The sequence below is a fragment of the Hydra vulgaris genome, chromosome 03, assembly GCF_038396675.1.
Source record: "Hydra vulgaris chromosome 03, alternate assembly HydraT2T_AEP".
Classification (NCBI taxonomy): domain Eukaryota; kingdom Metazoa; phylum Cnidaria; class Hydrozoa; order Anthoathecata; family Hydridae; genus Hydra; species Hydra vulgaris.
The window spans coordinates 67847912-67867500 of NC_088922.1; the positions used below are offsets into that span (position 1 = coordinate 67847912).

Here is a 19589-nt window from a genome sequence, read left to right on the forward strand (position 1 = left end):
TAATAACAAAATTTGGTGCAAAGTTTATTTTGAACATTTTTAGGGCTTTTGAAAATTCAAATGCCTTTTTTTCAAAACCATAGTTTAGCGACATAGAAAAAGATAATTCTGAGGGGACGATATATATATATATATATATATATATATATATATATATATATATATATATATATATATATATATATATATATATATATATATATATATAAATATTATTTTTACTTTATTTACAACACCATTTAATATACAACAAACCCCAACTAAGCAGACAATAATTCAGTTGAGATTCAATCTGAGTTATTGAAACGTAATAAATTTAACATCAATAGAAAAGTAAAGCTGTCATCATTTAAAATGTAAAGGGTGTTGTCAAAATATGTTGAAAATAAAATTAAGTTACTAATAAAATCACGTTCAACAATGATAAACATTCTTACTGTAGTAAAAAATAGTACTAATTGATAAACTTGAGCAAATAAATATAAAACTAACAAAAACAATGAATAAATAAGAGCTTTAACTTAAACTTTAACTAAAACTTAAATTTGAATTAATTGGTACTAATTTGTTCAAGCATAACCTTAAAAAATAAGTTTATATAATAAATTATATGTATAACTAGTTATACATATAGTTAACTATCAGGAGTTATATGTATAACTATAGGCATTTTAAAGCATATTATTTTATTTAAACATTACTTTAGATCATATTACTTTGAAAACCGGACCCAGAGGCTTTATTCCCAATAACACAGTGGTACTCCAGATTAAAAATTGAGTTTCTGTAAATATCCTGTTTTTGTTCCTCAATGTAGTTCGTAAGTCCCTTAAGTCTTAAGGACCTTATTACATCTTAAGTTAAAAGTTTTGGAGCATAAAAAAAGTTACAGAAACCTCCATCTTATTTTTTTCTTTTTTTAATAAAGAAAATTGGGAATTCTTTGACTTTCAAACCAGCATTTCTTTGTGGGACACTGCAGTGCCCCATGCATGCAAGATTCGTTTTTGACAACATTTCAACTTGCATCAGTTAATTGTTTGCAAATAATATACTCAAGATCTATATTCAAATAACTATTATATTATCCTAATAATACGTCTATTTGCACAAATCTTAATCTTATTTCTATAAAGAAAGATAAACATTATTCGTGGTACTTACATACTTGCTTTCCATTTTTATTTTCACACAATATAAACGTAACGCAATGCAATGTCGATTTAAAATTTTTAGTTTCCAGCCTTCAAATTAATTCCCATGCAAATCCCACAGGAAACCCACGTGGGATTTCCCATGTGTGTAAATACCATATGGTTCCCACATGTAACCTTTTAAGGTGACAAATTTCCATACGTATACCACATGGGAAAATCAGTCCCACGTAAATCCCATCAATCCCACACGGAACCCACGCGGAACTCATGTGGGACGCGGTTTTATTTTTCACTGGGTAAACACAAAAAGTAGCCTCTTCAAATGTAGTGGCCTTCTAGGCCTTGGGGAGGTGAATAATTAAAAAAAATAATTCTGAAACATCAAGAGTCTTAGCTAGATCAAGAGCAATTAAGTACCATTTATTATGATAAACATCAATATTTTTTTTAAAATCTAAAATTTGAGTTTTTAAACAATTTATTTCATTACACTGTTGAGATATATCAAACGCTTTCGTTTAGAGAACAACAGTGATGGCATAGAAATAGTCCATTATTTGTTTTGTTAAAACTAAACTTAAAATAAAAGAAAGTTTTGTCATAAGATTTAAAACACATGAAGCTTTTGAAGAAGTATCAATATTATAACTCTTACCTTCATTGTATGCCATTTCTTACATTGAATGAAAAACGGATATTTAGTTATCAAAAGAAACATGCAGACCTCTTAGTGTATGACCATTTATTGAGACAGCTGGCACGTTTAGGTGATAATTTAAAAAATATGATATATCTTTGATTTGATCAAGAGCATTTTTAACACTCTGAACATTGCATGATTTACTAACAACTAAATTAAGTTTATGACATGCAAAGTAAACAAAAATTGCCTTGGAATTGAAAATTTTAATTCTAGATAAATTACCTATTAATTTACCAGATATTGCCCCAGCACCATTATATCCTTGAACTCTACATTTTTGGATATCAATACCAAGATCATCAATTGCAGAAATTATGTTTTGCACAAGACTAAGACCAGTTGTACCAGATTTACATTCAGTAAACCATAGAAAGTTTTTACAAATAACATCATCACAGTCAATGCATCAAATAACTAGAGATAGCTGTTCAAAATTAGAACAATCACACAAGATAGAAAAAATAACCTGACTTTTCACACAAGATAGAAAAAATAACCTGACTTTTTAATTTTCTCAATTAGAACTTCTAATCGTACTAAACAGCACTCAATAAGTTCGTTTAGTGCGATTTTAGTTATATAGGTTGCATTTTCAGGAGCAGAAACAAATATAGTGCTCAAGAACTTTATCACCTACTTCAATAGGAAAATTTAAAAACTCTACAAAGTTACCTATACCGAAGTTGTCTTTACATGTTTCTCCAATCTCTGGATGATACTTACATTGATCACGATGACCTCGAAAAGCAATAGCGTTGCAGTCAAGATAATTAATTGTCTTTACAATTGGAATTAATTTATTTCAATTACTTATGATAAGTTTTTTTCTAAAATTATCAATGTCAACTTCAATTAGATTTTTTTTTGAATTAGATTTAGATTGCAGCATGTTAAGAAAATGCATTGACATTTGATGAAGTCAACAATTATTATTGCGATCCATATAAGCACGATTTGCCTTACTCCATATTGTAAAAGGTTTTCGAATAAAGTTGATTATTAAGGTATTGTTTGGAATACTCCTATCCAACAGTGTACATGGAAGGCAGTATGCCCCATCTTCAATATGTGAGTAAACCAAACAGGAAAATTTAAGTAGCCATTTATGTAAAAATGATCATTTCTTTTTTTCACCAGAAACAGGAAAAAACAAAAGACAAGTCATGAATGAATATTTTATTAACTAGATCTAATAATATTGAATCATCTTTGCCAGCAGATAGATGTTAACCGCGCTTATAGTTAGCAGAAATATCATAAAAAATAAAGCTTGAAGCCTGATCTGATGTTCAAGGAATACAATTAAGTAAGATTGGATTAGGAGTAATATCAATACTTACACCTATAATTTTAGTTTCATTATCTATGCAATGCGAACTTATGATTTTTTTTCTGAAAATAGATTTTTAGGAGGTTGACAAGATTAATTAAAAACCTTGTGGTAACAGAAGAGTGCGATAGAACACTTGGCAAAACTGAACACAATCCTCTTTTTAATTCTTTTTTGAAAAATTTCTTTGAGCATAAAACTTTTCACAATAGAGACAATATGATTTGGTGACCACATATCTTTATCCTTGGAAATAGAGCGACAATCTGTGTTACACCATAAATCACTCAGAATTTCTTTATTTGATTTAAGATCACCAAATGGGTATATACTTACATTAAATAAATTTTTTTCATTTTTCAAGTCCAAATTCAGGATAAATAGATCGAATTTGTTTATTTAACACTGTAGATAATGCAGTTAAACAAAGAAAAGAAGTAAACTTATTGTTTCTGCAATTGTTGCAGACTTCTTTTTTTATAAGTTCAGAAATATTTATATCATTTAATTCTGTAAAAGAATCAAAAGACTCAAATGAAACACATGCCATGAAAACACTAGAGAGTGAAGAAAAACTTTTAGATTTTACTTGGTTTAAGATTATTGATTATTTTGAATTAAAAGGTTGCTTTCTCAAACAACTCAACAGAAGTTAATAGTAGAAGAATTTGATGTGTTTTATCTGATGAATTTATCAATGGTATTATTAATTTATCCTGAGCTAAACAATTACCAGTTTTTATGTTTCGTAATGAGTGATGTACTAACAAACGCCCTTATGTTGTCATGAATTGTTTTGCTGATGGATTGTTATTAAAACCACCTTGACTTCTAACAGCACTAAAAAACATTTCAATATGATCTTGACTCAGTTTGTATGTCAACAAGAATTTAAATAGGCTCTCTGGAGTTAAATTCAAGTATCGGCTAAGTTGAATTACTGATTGGAGGCTAAACATAAATAAAGTCAGTTTGCGGTTTGTTTTATAAATTAAATTATCAGCACTGTCTGTCAAACTTCCAAATTGCTTAAAGAGGTAGGAGCTTTACAATTTTTACCAATAAAATTCTGTCTGTTTAATAAATCAAAACTTTTGTCTATAAACTGAATAAAATTGATAGTTGGTCCACAATCTTGAAACTCTTTTAATTTTAACTTGTTTGCAAAAAAATCAAGAGCATCTGCAACACTTTAACTTAAGGTTTGTGCTGCCAATTTCATCTTCATTTTTTTGTTGTTTCCATTCAATGTGGTGTTTTTTCAGTTTATTAGCAACATGAATTCCATCTTTTGATTGAAGCTCATACAATTGTTCAATGAAAGCATAATTAATAATACAATTGTTACTGTCTTTTAGCAATTTCTTTTCACCAAAGTGATTTCTAACTAATTTTAACATATGGCAAAAATAAAGAATTAAAAATACTTCACTTACTTCAATACCCAATACTTTTCTTATATCACTATAGTTAGCACCAAGAATTTTTACCATAGATAAATTTGCAGCTGTACCATCAAAAGTTAAAGAAATAACTTGAACTCCAGTTTCATAAAATTTAATGAGACATTCAGAAAAAATGTTTGCTTTATCTTTTGAATTAAGTCTGTTAAGAAATAAGCTATTAAGATTTTTCAATGTCCATTAACAGCAACTAACAATAAAACAAAAGCTTCTTTAACAACACCAACACTATCATTGTTAAATCCTGTTCCATAATTAACAAAGCCGTAGGATGTATGCTCATCCTAATCAATTCGCTTTCGAAGTGACATTTTGTCCATCATCAGACTGCATACAATTTTTTTGTGAGATTCATTATTTTTCAATTTTAAAAATGGAATGCTTCATGAGTAAAGCCTGGGTGTCCATTAATACTACTACACCATTTTCTCAAAGTGCCAGACACTTTGAGAAAATGGTTTAGTAGTATTAAGGAAGTGAGGAAAAAAAGTGTTGAAGAACTGTCTAACATAATCATATGCTTTTGCTGAATAAAAATGCAATGTTAATGGGTCATTCCATGCCAAGTGGTGCAAAGGTCCCTTATGGACCATCGCAGATTTTATTGAAATTTTTTGATTTTGTACATATATATGTTAAAAGCATGTTTTGAAAATTTTAGATCAATATCTAATATGGTTCTTGAGAAAACGCTATTTAAGTAGTGGGCTATTTTGCATAAAATTTCACTCTACAAGAAAAAAGGGTTTTTTCATCATTTTTAACAGCCAATAACTTTTGAACAAGTTAGTTTTATACTTCAATTATTATAAGATAGCAAGTGTGCTGTGGATACTTTGAAAAAAGAAAAAAATATTATTTCTGGCATCTTAACTTTTTCCATAATGGCGGGCTAAAGTTGATTTTTTTGTTTTAAGAATAAGTTTTTTTGTGATTTTAAAGACCTTAATCTTAAAAACTATTTACAAAGTTAATACAAATCAAATTGCCTGCTGATTTACATGTGGTGGATAAATATTTTTAAAAAAATCAGTTGATTGAAGAGCTGCATTCAAAAGTTATAGGTCTCCAAAATGAGTCAGATCGAGATTTTCGTAAAATTGATCTGTGATGCAAAGCATCTGTTACCTAAGATGGCACTTTTTTTTTTTTATAAAATTTTTTATACGCATCAATTAAAGACTGTTAATTAATAAAAACCAAAAAAATTAATGGGCGCTTATTTATAACCCCTAAAAGGTAGTCTCTAAAAGTCAGGTAAATTTTCCATAAAAAATTATTACTTTTAAAAAGTTTAGTTATTGTTTCATTTAATTCTATATTACTAGTATGTCAATCTAAAAAGTACTAATAAAACCAAATAAATTGTTGTATTTTAGAACTAATTAATAATAAGTAATATGCCTGAGCTTTCTACTTGCTGTATTGGTAAAGCATTAAATGAACAGTGCTATCTATCTAATAAAAGTAAACGCTACCAAGAACTGTCTAAACTAAACCAAGAGCTTATTTCTTTGAGAAGCAAAATAAATCCCATAGATTTTATTTGTAGCTATCACGAGAAAGTTTACTTGTCGAGGTATGAGAATGAACATCGCAGGTATTGTTGTAATCCGTTGAACAAGCACGCAAAAAATGTGAAAAGTAAGTTTCAATATTTAATATCTTAATTTAATAAAAATACCTTAATAACACTAAATAAATTAAAAAAAAAATACTTAATAGTTATTTCCGTTATTTTTTAGATTCTCTTAGAGTTATCAGTCTTTCATATGCCAAAGATTTTGGTTTAATGCCTGGTCAAAAAATTTGCACTAGTTGCAGAAAAGTTCTGAATTGCAAACATAATACAAAAGAAAATGAACTCCAAGAAAAAGAAATTTATGTTGACAACCATACATTAAAAGAAGATCTTAATTCAAGTATTGCAAGTTTTGGATGCTCACCTCTAAAACTTGTTTCAAAAAAGATAGAGTTGCATATGGAAAGCGTAAAATTGATAGCGTAAGAGCTCATACACAAAAGGCTGTTGCCAATGTGCTAGGTTTAGAAATAGCTGCACTTTGTGGAATTGAATCACCCTCAAAAAAATGTTTGAAAAAAACAAACACAGATTTAGACAATATTATGACTCAAATTAAGTCAAAATTTGAAAAAACATTGTCAAATTCTGAAAAAATCACACTTCTTACACTCACCCCAGACAGTTGGTCAATAGAGAAAACTCAGAAGTTTTTTTTTACTCCAAAAAGATCTGTAGTACAAGCCAGAAAATTAAGTAAAAAAAGTGGAATACTATCAAAACCTTCTCCAAAATTGGGTAGAAAACTAAGCGAAGATGTAATTACAGAGGTTGTTCATTTCTACGAATGCGATGAATATTCAAGGGTTTGTCCAGGAAAAAAAGAGTTTGTTTCAGTTAAAGTAGATAGTAAAAAGCAACATATCCAAAAGCGCCTTCTACTAGTCAATATGAAAGAGCTACATATTGAGTTTAAAAAGAAATATAATTATCTTAAAGTTGGATTTTCAAAATTTTGTGAGCTAAGGCCCAAGTGGTGCATTCCTGTGGGTGGTGCTTCTGGTCTGCATGCAGTTTGTGTTTGCCAGTACCATCAAAATGTAAAGCTCCTTGTACAGAAAATTCCTGGAATTTCTGATTACAAAATCTTATTAAAATTAATGGTTTGTAGCATTGAAAATAGAGATTGTATGCTGCATAGCTGCGATAAATGTCCTGCTAAAAAGGTTTTGTTAGACTACATTGACACTTTGTTTACAGAAAAAGAAATTAGTGAAGTTAACTTTTATCAATGGCAAAAATCAAATTACCAATGTACTTTAGTACCAGCAACTCTACCTTTAGATGAATTTATTGAAATGGTTTATGAACAGTTAGATAGTTTACGAGTGCATCATTTTATATCAAAAAGTCAAGCCACCTACTACCAACATTTGAAAACTAATTTAAAAGAAAATCAAGCTTTGGTTCTTCTTGACTTTGCAGAAAACTATAGTTTTCTAATACAGGATGCAGTGCAAGGTTTTCACTGGAATAACAGCCAAGCAACTGTGCACCCCTTTGTTGCGTATTTTATAAAAGATGGAAAACTTGATAGTCAAAGTTATTGTGTTATATCAGATCATCTGAAACATGGAACAGATGCTGTTCATTGCTTTATCGGTAATGTTATTGATAAACTTAAACAATTACAAACATTTGAACACATTATCTATTTTAGTGATGGAGCTGCATCACAATATAAAAATTACAAAAATCTTATCAACTTATGCTACCATAAACACGATTTTTACATGACTGCAGAGTGGCACTTTTTTGCAACATCGCATGGTAAAAGCCCTTGTGATGGTGTTGGTGGAACAGTGAAACGTCTTGTTGCACGAGCCAGTCTACAATCACTAAACGATCCTATTGACACACCAAGTAAAATGTACAGCTGGTGTGTTCAACACGTCAAAGGAATACCTTTTTTTTTGTTGACAAAGTTTCAATAGAAACACATACTACAAACTTCAATTTGGAAAAGAGATATCGTTCTTGTTCGACAATACCTGGGACACGAAACCACCACAGTTTTATCCCAATGTCACTTACCTCAATAAAAATAAGAAGAGTCTCATTTGATATTACTTGCACTAATGTGGATTTTTCTACTTGCAGAACTTATATTAATAAAATTTCCAGTTACTCATCAGCAGAATATGCGGCCTGCGTTTACGATGCTCAATGGTATTTAGGAAATATTCTTAGTATTTCAGAAGAGCATCAAGATCTTAATATGAAATTCATGAAAAAGTCTTTATGTAACAAGTTTACGTGGCCATGCAGAGATGATCTTTGTTGGGTACCTCTAATGCATATTTTATGCAAAGTGCAATCTCTTAAAGTCCAGTCAAACAGTGGAAGATTTTATAGTATTGACTTAAAAGAAATCAATGAGATTATTTTATTATTTGAGAAATTTAACTTTTTGTAAATTTTATTATTTTTGTTTATTTTCTTAAAAACATTTTGTTTGTTTTTCATTAAAAGAATTATTGTATTATAAAGAGGGGAGGGGACAGAGGGGAGGGGACTTTATCTATTGGGATTTAAAAGTTCTTTATCTAAAGGGATTAAAAGGCTTTAAGCAATGATATTTTTTAATTGATATTTCATAATAAATAACATTATATAATTCAATACATTTATTTATTATGTCAATTTCAGAATTTTATGGAAAATTTACCTGACTTTTAGAGACTACCTTTTGGGGGTTATAAATAAGCGCCCATTAATTTTTTTGGTTTTTATTAATTAACAGTCTTTAATTGATGCGTATAAAAAATTTTATTAAAATAAAAAAGTGCCATCATAGGTAACAGATGCTTTGCATCACAGATCAATTTTACGAAAATCTCGATCTGACTCATTTTGGAGACCTATAACTTTTGAATGCAGCTCTTTAATCAACTGATTTTTTTTAAAATGTTTATCCACCACATGTAGATCAGCAGGCAATTTGATTTGTATTAACTTTGTAACTAGTTTTTAAGATTAAGGTCTTTAAAATCACAAAAAAACTTATTCTTAAGACAAAAAAATCAACTTTAGCCCGCCATTATGGAAAAAGTTAAGATGCCAGAAATAATATTTTTTTCTTTTTTCAAAGTATCCACAGCACACTTGCTATCTTATAATAATTGAAGTATAAAACTAACTTGTTCAAAAGTTATTGGCTGTTAAAAATGATGAAAAAACCCTTTTTTCTTGTAGAGTGAAATTTTATGCAAAATAGCCCACTACTTAAATAGCGTTTTCTCAAGAACCATATTAGATATTGATCTAAAATTTTCAAAACATGCTTTTAACATATATATGTACAAAATCAAAAAATTTCAATAAAATCTGAGATGGTCCATGAGGGACCTTATTAAAATTTGCACCACTTGACATGGAATGACCCTAATGCAAAAGTTCGCAATGATGGAGAGTATTTTAATTTGCTTTTGGATTTCAGTTTTCTTTGAGTTAAATCTTTAACACCAAGATTTAGACTATTTAAAGTTGCTGTGGCTTCATCACTAATTAAACGTTTTTCTTGTAATTCATTTATCACATTTTACAGTTTTGCAACTTTTTTTTTGAGACTGCGGTTTTGTTGGATTACATATGATACGTTTTTTCTGTAATTTATAAGCATATAATACAAAAGACAACTTCTTGTTGACAGTTTGCAAATTGTCCGAATCAGTTTCCATGCAATCTTCTACACTCATTTTTTTATTTGTGCTAATCATCTTTTCTTCATAAGTATTCTCAAAAACTGTGTCACTTTTTTCTTTCTTTATCTGTTTAAATTTTACTAGTGGTTGTTTTTAAATGTTTTAGAAAACCAAAAATTGTTGGTATTGCATCAGGTTTCATATATTTTCCAAACATTAACCTGATGTTTTGCTTTCGTCAGAGCAATTTTTACAAATATGATCTGAACAAATAAAACTAGCGGAAGAGAGGACAAAATTCTTTCGTTTTGTTGCAAGAATCCAAGCTGCTCTTTTATCTGGATTTACTGGAAATCTATTTAAAAATGGATAGCTAGGATTCATTATACATACAGTGTTTGTCTTTAAAAATTAACATAATAAATTTCTATTGAATCTTTAAAAACAAAATGTTTAGTTTATATAGATAGTAAATTCTTACCTATGAAAACTTCTGGAAACCCCTTTAGCAGATCTAACTGTACACCCAAAAGCACTACACGAATTAACCATTTTAAAACAAGTACTAAATCTTTAAATATGTTGTACATAAATATATATGTATATTATAGATAAATATATTATACATAAATATAGATGTATAACTATATATTCAATATTAGTCTCTTAAACCATATAAGTCTTGCATTATACAACCGTATACAATTTAAAAAAGTATTTCATGGCATATTATTTTAATAAGATTGTTATTTGCATTGCAGTATTATACTAATACTGAGTATTTGAAAAGCTTTTTTTTTTTATTTGGATTTTTAAAATCTTTTAATATGAAGTCAACTAAAATAATTTTTAGTAACTAATTTTATTTAGTTCATCTGTAATTAAAATATATATAAACCCTAAATGAATTTAAAATTTCTACGAAAATATTGTTTTATGCAATGCAAAATATAACTTGAAATTAAATTGTAAACATTGTTCAATTTATAATCGCTGATTAAACTACATTTTTCTACCTTACTCTATGTCATCAAGGTAAAGTTTCAATTATTTCTGCCTATGAAATAATTGAAGTCATGAAATAAATTAACCCCCATAACAAATTAACTCCCGTTGCGTAAAAAATTACCCGGGGAGTTAATCTATTTTGAAATAGATTAACTCCCGTTGAAATAAATTAACCCCTGTCGGTGAAACAAATCAACTCCCCATAATATTTTAACTACCTTGGAACAACTTATACGAATTACAAAAAAAGTGTTTTAACTTGATGTTTTCCAAATGTGTTGTTTTTAAATCTGTTAATTAGTTATTGATATGGATAAAAATTATATTTTTACTATTATTATATCATATATTAATAGTGGCAATATGTATATATATATATATATATATATATATATATATATATATATATATATATATATATATATATATATATATATATATATATATTAGTATTTTCATACTAATATATATATATATATATATATATATATATATATATATATATATATATATATATATATATATATATATATATATATATATATATATATATATATATATATATATATATATGTAGGAGTATGAAAATAAAAACGGCATGCGTTTTTTTATCAGTGTGTTTCAACAACCAACAATAACAAAAAAAAGCTTTTAATTTTAGCAATTAAAAAAAAATGCAACAGTTTTTGAAAATGTTATTAAACAAAAATCACAAAAATCGCTGGGGGTATACTTTTCGTGGTACAATTTCTGCAGGTGTATCATTTTTTATTTCTACAGTCTTGTCAACTGTTTGAGTGCTTTTTCTTTTTTTAGTTTTTATAACCATCTTTTTTGCCAGTTCCGCTTTATATGGTGAATTGGTGAGTATAGGTGTTTTGCCCTAATGCCATCGTTTGCGAGTTTGCTGAGTTTTCTCATTCAAAATACTTAAAATTTCTGCAGGTGAAGCAATTGTGAAAGAAGCCATAGATGTCGAAGACAAAGTTTCTGATTCAGAGCAAGATGTCAGGGATAATTCTTGCAGTGAAATAGTTTGTGTTTGAGACTTGGTAGTTAGATCTGGTGTTGGTGAATCCATCTCAGGAGATGACCTGTTGGTTGTTTCTGAAGGCTCAAACATCCAATCATCAAAAACTTCAGGATTAAGTGGACTTATTCCAGTCTTTCGGTCACAACTCTTGGATAATGTGTACGCAGCCAAAGATGAACTTCATTCGAATAGTTGCTACTAAATGGTGGCATAAAGGAGACATCTAGTGGCTGCAGACGGTGTGAACAATGTGGTGGAAAGCAAATAACAGTAACATAATTTTCACGTGCTTTCATTATGAACTCCATATTTTTTGTATGTGTTGCATGACCATCTAATAATAGCAGTACAGGCCTTTTTTTGGATGGCATTACAAAGGACAGAAAATAGTCAAACCACTTCAAAAATATATCTGCTTGCATCCAACTACTAGGGTGATATGATGCAATAGTACCCAGAGGGACTTTTTCGATAATATTAACATTCTTGGGAGCTCTAACACGGGGGAAAATAATCAAGGGGGGGGGGGCACGCATATACCAGAGGCCCTCATACACATTTCGATTGTTATGATTTTCCCTTGTTCAGCTGGTTAGAGTTCCGACTTGTTTTTTACCCCTCTTAGCAATTACTTCTGACACTTTTTTTGGTAAGAAATTCCTGTCTCGTCAACATTAAATACATATTATTTGGAGTTATGTTATTTTCATCTATGCTTTTAGTCAATAGTTCAAAAAATTTATTCACAACAGGTCGGTTAAATCCCATTGCTCTAGCTCCAGAAGTTCCCTCTGGCATTTGCAAAGAAATAACAGAATTGCGTTTTAAAAAGCTTTCTGCCCACTGGTAGCCTGTCATTAATGTTTTTTTGTTAAAGTTATGTGGCATCTTGTTCTTTTCAGCTAGCTGAAATGCCAATTCTCTCAATTTTTTCATTGAAACTGGAAACAAGCGACTCTCGAGAAAAATTAGGTGTTTAGCTAACTCTTGCTCTTGTTCAAGGTTAAAAACTGATTTAAAATTCCCAAGTTTTTTTACTGCACAACTACTTAGTTCTAAACTCCCTTGCTGAAGTCTTTTTATTCTGTCTCGCAGTACCGTTGTTGGGATACAAAACATTAATGATGCCTTCTTATACCCCATTTCCATCTTTATTACTGATTCAATAGCTGCTTTCATTGAATTTTCTTCCCAGGATTGTCGATTAGTTAGACGTTTGTATTTTCTAACCATATTACTAATATGGTTAGAAAATACAAACGTCTAACTAATCGACAATCCTGGGAAGAAAATTTTCTAACCATATTACTAATATGGTTAGAAAATACAAACGTCTAACTAATCGACAATCCTGGGAAGAAAATTCAATGAAAACAGCTAATGAATCAGTAATGAAGAAGAAAATGGGGTATAAGAAGGCATCATTAATGTTTTGTATATATATATTTTGTAAATATGTATTATATATAATATATAGTATATTTATATATATATATATATATATATATATATATATATATATATATATATATATATATATATATATATATATATATATATATATATATATATATATATATGGGTAGAATTCAATAAATACGGCTGCGTATAAACTTTTTTTAAAAAATATATATATTTTTTAATAATATATAATTATTTCGATATTTCGCTGATCTATCGTGATCAGCGTCATCAGGTATAATTTATAAAATAGTTACAAGAAATCGTTATAGTAAAAACAAACCGTTAAAAAGATAACACTAAAAAGCCAAAATATAATACAAAAAATTTGCTCAAATAACTGACGTCAGCAAATTTTAAATTAAAAAATAGCCCCCAGGTTTTAGTTGTCACGTTATCGCCGTCATCCCGATTGAGGACCACATCACCAATTCTCAACTCCTGTCGAACCCTAGCCATGCTTATTTCAAGTGACTCTCTGATTTTCCGAGTTCGATATTCTGGGGCTACAGATAATGTTTTGGGGTGCAACCAATCAAACTTACCATGACATGTTTTGAAATTTTAAGTTGCACCCGAACTGGACCATTTTTTTTTTAAGCTGTTTTTCTGGTGTTCAATACATCTCGATATCACCTTCTTTTTAGTTTCACCAACGTATATCGAACCGCATGAACATTTTAGCTGGTATACGCCAGGGTCTGTGTTTAGTGGTAGTTTAGTTTTATTGTTGCAAAAATTATTTTTTAAATTGCGAGTTGATGTGAAAATAACCTTTATGTTTTGTTTTCGAAATTGATGAAATGGTGAATGTCTGCAAGAGTAAGTTTAGTTTGAGTTTTTAAGTCATCAATGACAGCGTTCAGATTTCCCAATGCGCCACGTTATATCAACAACTAACACACCACTTTATGGAACATCTAATTATCTTGTTAAAATTCTTCAACCGACTCTGAACAAAAATAAAAGTAGACTTACGAATTCTAATAGTTTTGGAAATGTTTTGTAATAGATCCTAACGAAGTTCAAGTTTCATTTGATATAGTAAATTTATATCCATCCATACCCATTGACAAAGCAATTCCGGTTATTATTGATATATTGAACGTTGACATTGATGACTTAAAAACTCGAACTAAACTTACTCTTGCAGACATTCACCAATTAATTGAACTTTCATTAAGTATATGCTATTTTTTATATGAAAACAATATCCGAGTAATACCTAATTCAGGTCCTATAGGTTTATCTTTAATGGTTGTTATGGCGGAAGCTTTTTTTATAAATATAGAAAGAAAGGCCCTTAACATAGCAATTGTTTATACATCCGAACCAAAAACTTACAAGAGATATGTAGATGATTGTCACGCTCGCTTCGCTTCAATAAAACAACAACAAATGTTCCTGAACATCCTTAATGAACAACATCCTGCCATAAAATACACAATGGAACTTGAAAACGACCTCAAACAACTCAATTTCCTAGATAATAATATTACAAACACAGGCTCTGGAGCTTATAAATTTCAAATACATCGAAAAGAAGTTATTACAAATGTTCAACTTAAACCTAACTCGAACATTAATCCTAACATTATTATTGGCGTTTTCAAAGGATTTTTATGTCGTGCAAAAAAAATTTGCTCTCAAAAACACCATCAAGAAGAAATTGATGTTCTAATAGACATATTTGTTGAAAATGGCTACGACAAGAACATTTTAAATAATTAAAACGTGTATAAAAGGGAGTTTATTTCAGTGTGGGTTAGAAATACTTAAGCCCCCGGTTGATCCATTTCGTTATATTTTAAAATAATTTAACTCCCGGGGTTTATTTATTTCGAAATAGATTAACCGGGGAGTTGACTTTTTTTTTAAAAATATTTTAACCGGGAGTTAACTTTTTGGGGAGTTAATCTATTTCGCGTCATCGGGCAAGCTTTACCTTGCCTTACCTTATCTCAAAATAATAACTGGATAGCGCATTCAGTAAAATTTCTGAAACCAGTTTTGGCCTAACACAAATGCATTTTTTTTAACATAATTTTTATTCACGGTAAAAAACGCATACTGAAACTTTTTAGTCCCTGTGTAATAAGGTATAATATATATTAAATATTTCTCAACTGGGAGTTAATCCACTGTTATTTAGGGTGGTAGCCCTCCCACTATCACAGCAATATAAAGAAAGCACACAATTTAACATTCCTTGATTTTGTATAGTGTTAATAAAATTGATGCAAATGGTTACTCAGCCATTAAAAACTTAGCTCCGTCTATCGCACACCTCGATATCTGGATAATGGAGCTCCTTAACATCATTTCAGAACAGAATGCTACTATCAACCAGCAAGCCAACCAAATGAAAAAACTTGAACAAAAATTAGCAGTTATTGAAACCAAAATCAACTCTCAACCAGCCACCCAATCAAGCCCACACCAACCATCCTGGAGTAATATTGTCAGAAACAAGCCAAACTCATTGCCACAAATCGGTCAAGTCCTTGTCGAACTAAAGCAAGCAGCTAAACGTGAAAAGAATATAATAATATTTGGTGTCCCAGAACCAGTATCCATAGCAAATGTCACCCAAACACCACCATCAGCGTTACCCTGCATCACAGAGATTCTAAATGTTTTTGTTTTTTTTGTTTTTTTTGCCGTTAAATAATACATACAGTTTCGAAGCACATAAATAAAAATAAATATTGGCAGGGCAAGAAGAAGACTAATTTAGCCTTATCACCGAGCCCTATTCTCACGTATTTACAAAAACCGTAATATTTAAATATCTATAGTTAATAAACTATTTATAAAAAAAAAAAAATAATAATAAAAGTAAAAAAGTAAAATAGATAACAATTCCTTATCATTTAAAGAAAAACTTAAAGAATAAAACTTTAAGGAAAGAGTAAGATCATTTTTTCAGAATAAGAAAAAATAAATAAGATATTATCATTTATTTAAGAATTAAAAATTTAAAGTAAGATTTAAAAATAAAAAGTAAATAAATTAATATACACCATAGAAATAACAAAAATAAATTAGTCAACTTCATAGAAATAACGTAAATAAATTAGCAAACGTCATAGAGGTAATACCATAATTAAGATAATAAAAAAAAAAAAAAAAATGTTGATACACACTCAGTGACATATTTTTGTATTAATTATTTTATGTATTTGAGTTTTAATTAAAAAAAAAACATTTAAAATCGGATATATTAAAATCCATAAGTAAGAATGCTTGTTTTGATTCATTTTTAAACTGCTCTATACTAGTTTTATGTGTATTTACAATTTTGGGAAACATTTTCCACAAGTAAGGTCCACGATAAAGAACTGAATATGAAGTTAGTTTTGAATTATATTTTGGGACAACAAAGTTGTTACTTGAAAATTTTGTTGGATATTTATGAACTATTTTGTCAAAATAGGATTGAAATATTTTTGGAGATAATCCTAAATTTGTTTTATACATGAACATTAAAACTTGGTGTAAGTTGATTTTATATATATTTAATGCTCCAAGTATACGCAGAAGAGGCTCACAAGGTAGTGTTCTATTAGCTCCAAAAATTATTCTGCACGCTTGTTTTTGTTTACAGTACAATTTTTTTAATTTTTGTATTGTTTGTACATGCCCATGCAATATTGCAGTAAGTTAAATAACAATGAATAAAAGAGAAATATAAACTTTTCAAAGAACTACTGCTTAAAAATGGTTTAGCCCTATATATCATTGCTAAATTTTTTGATATTTTATTTTCAATACTTTTTATATGTAAACTCCAACGTAAATGTTCGTCTAAGATTACGCCTAGAAAGTTTACTGAGTTTTCTCTTTTAATGTTAGTGTTATTAATTATTAGATTAGGCAATTTGATGGGAATATTTTTTGATTTATTAACTTTGTGGAACAAAATAAATTTGGTTTTATCCACATTTAGAGAAAATTTATTACTTTTGAACCACTCATTAACTTTCAATAATTGTTCGTTTGTTGTTTCAAATAGTGTATTAATATCACTGTGGGAGTAAAAAAGATTGGAGTCATCTGCAAAAAGATTACAATTTAATGGGTCTGTTGCTAAATTTAAATCATTAATATACACTAGGAACAACAGTGGTCCTAAAATAGAGCCCTGGGGAACCCCACAAGTTACGGCAGTCGGAAATGTTTGTTTTTGTTCATAAACTATAAATTGTTTTCTATCGGCCAAATGTTATAAGCCTTACCAAAGATGATGTTAGTTTCTCCAAGCGTCTTAACACAAAAAAATCATCAAATTGTTGGCCTATTGTTGTAGAATTCAAGAACATTACTAACAAAAAATTAGCTCTGATAAACTCTCGCAAACTCGCTACACATGAGAATTTCAAGACATACAGAGTCAGTCCTGACTTATCTCCTGCTAAAAGAGAAATTAGGTACCAACTACGCAAAGACCGCAACATTCGTAATAATAAACTACGTAATGATAACCCTGATGCACCCTTTCACTGGGGCATTCGCGATGGAGCAATCATCAAGATCCGCGGTGCCCTAACTTCTCGCTCCACCCCAACTAACTAGCATTAATCTCAACACCAATCGCTTACCAACCATCTGTACCACTAATATGCGCTCACTCTGTAACAAAATTGAGGTTTTTAATCAATTTCTTATAGATATTAACATTGACATTGCCTGTTTAACTGAAACCTGGCTTAACCCCAGCGATAAGCAAATTATTCTTTGTCAAATCAATAATAATTACACTTGCATAAGCACTGAACATCGCATGGGTGGTGGTACTGTTATATTTATAAACAAAAAATACTAAGATAAAATAGAAAAAATAAAATTAACTACAAACTACTCGTTTAACTTGATGCCTAAACAAGAAATCGAACTAACAATCGCTCGTGTGTACCCAAAATTACTCCCCCGAGGATACCCTTTTTGCTTAGTTATATGTGCCTATATCCCGGTTTGGTCTATTAGCGCAATGCACCTTATCAACTTGCATAACTCATTGAACCAGCCATAACTCGTTGCACAATCGGCAATAAACCACTAATATTAAATGGTTGCCCTACTGACTTTATTTTTCGTTTTCACCAACTCATTCGTCTCAATACACAACCAGAAAAACATATATTCTTGACATCATCTTGAGTAACGCCCCTAAATGCTATGTGTCGAGTACCGTTCCTAGTTTTGGTAATTCAGATCACCTTGTTGTAGTTAGTGAACCTATATATGTATATATATATATATGTATATATATATATATATATATATATATATACATATATATATATATATATACATATATATATATACATATTTATGTATATATATATATATATATACATATATATATATATATATATATATATATATATATATATATATATATATATATATATATATATATATATATATATATATGTATATATATATGTATATATATATATATATATATATATATATATATATATATATATATATATATATATTAGGTTAAATATATTTTATATTAGGTATTATATACTTTTCTTTTTTGTTTTTCTGAATATGTATAAATATTATATTATAAGATTAATAAAAACTTTAAAAAAAATTTAATAACCAATTTATGTACCTTTTAGTTCTTAATTAACTAATGCTGTGTGCAAGAAGGTTAATAACACAAGTGCATGATAAGCAGCTAAGTATCTGTTTAATATAAATCATTCTTAAAAAAATTTGATTTAAATAGATACTGAAAATGTTTATCTGCTGCATGAACTATTACCTGAGCTCTGTGAGTACACACAACTCAGAGGTTCCTTCTAGAGTTTGTTATTCATAATTATTTTAGTTTAATTTTAATAGATTTTTCTTTTAATACAAATAAATATACTAACTATATATACAATCACACATAAATATACTAATCTAGTGCATTTATGTAACTGTATACATAAATATACTGTATAATATATATATATATATATATATATATATATATATATATATATATATATATATATATACATATATATATATATATATATATATATATATATATACATATATATGTATATATATATATATATATATATATATATATATATATATATATATATTTATATATATATATATATATATATTTATATATATATATATATATATTTAGTATATATATATATTTATATATATATATATATATATATATATA

The 19589-nt window shown here is 28.7% G+C and overlaps 1 protein-coding gene and 1 long non-coding RNA gene across 2 annotated transcripts in view; both read left to right on the forward strand.

The window, feature by feature from the left end:
• Positions 1-5910: 5910 nt before the first annotated feature.
• On the forward strand, positions 5911-8254 carry LOC136078359 (uncharacterized). Its single transcript, XM_065794065.1, has 2 exons — positions 5911-6297; positions 6399-8254. The coding sequence occupies exon 2, from the start codon at positions 6592-6594 to the stop codon at positions 8167-8169; it is 1578 nt and encodes a 525-aa protein (XP_065650137.1). The 5' UTR covers positions 5911-6297; positions 6399-6591; the 3' UTR covers positions 8170-8254.
• A 7180-nt stretch (positions 8255-15434) lies between these two features.
• The window catches only part of LOC136078360 (uncharacterized), a 45632-nt gene continuing 41477 nt past the window's right edge, over positions 15435-19589 (forward strand). Inside the window, exon 1 of the long non-coding RNA XR_010637762.1 lies at positions 15435-15480. This is a non-coding gene — a long non-coding RNA (uncharacterized LOC136078360). The remainder of the gene's footprint in view (positions 15481-19589) is intronic.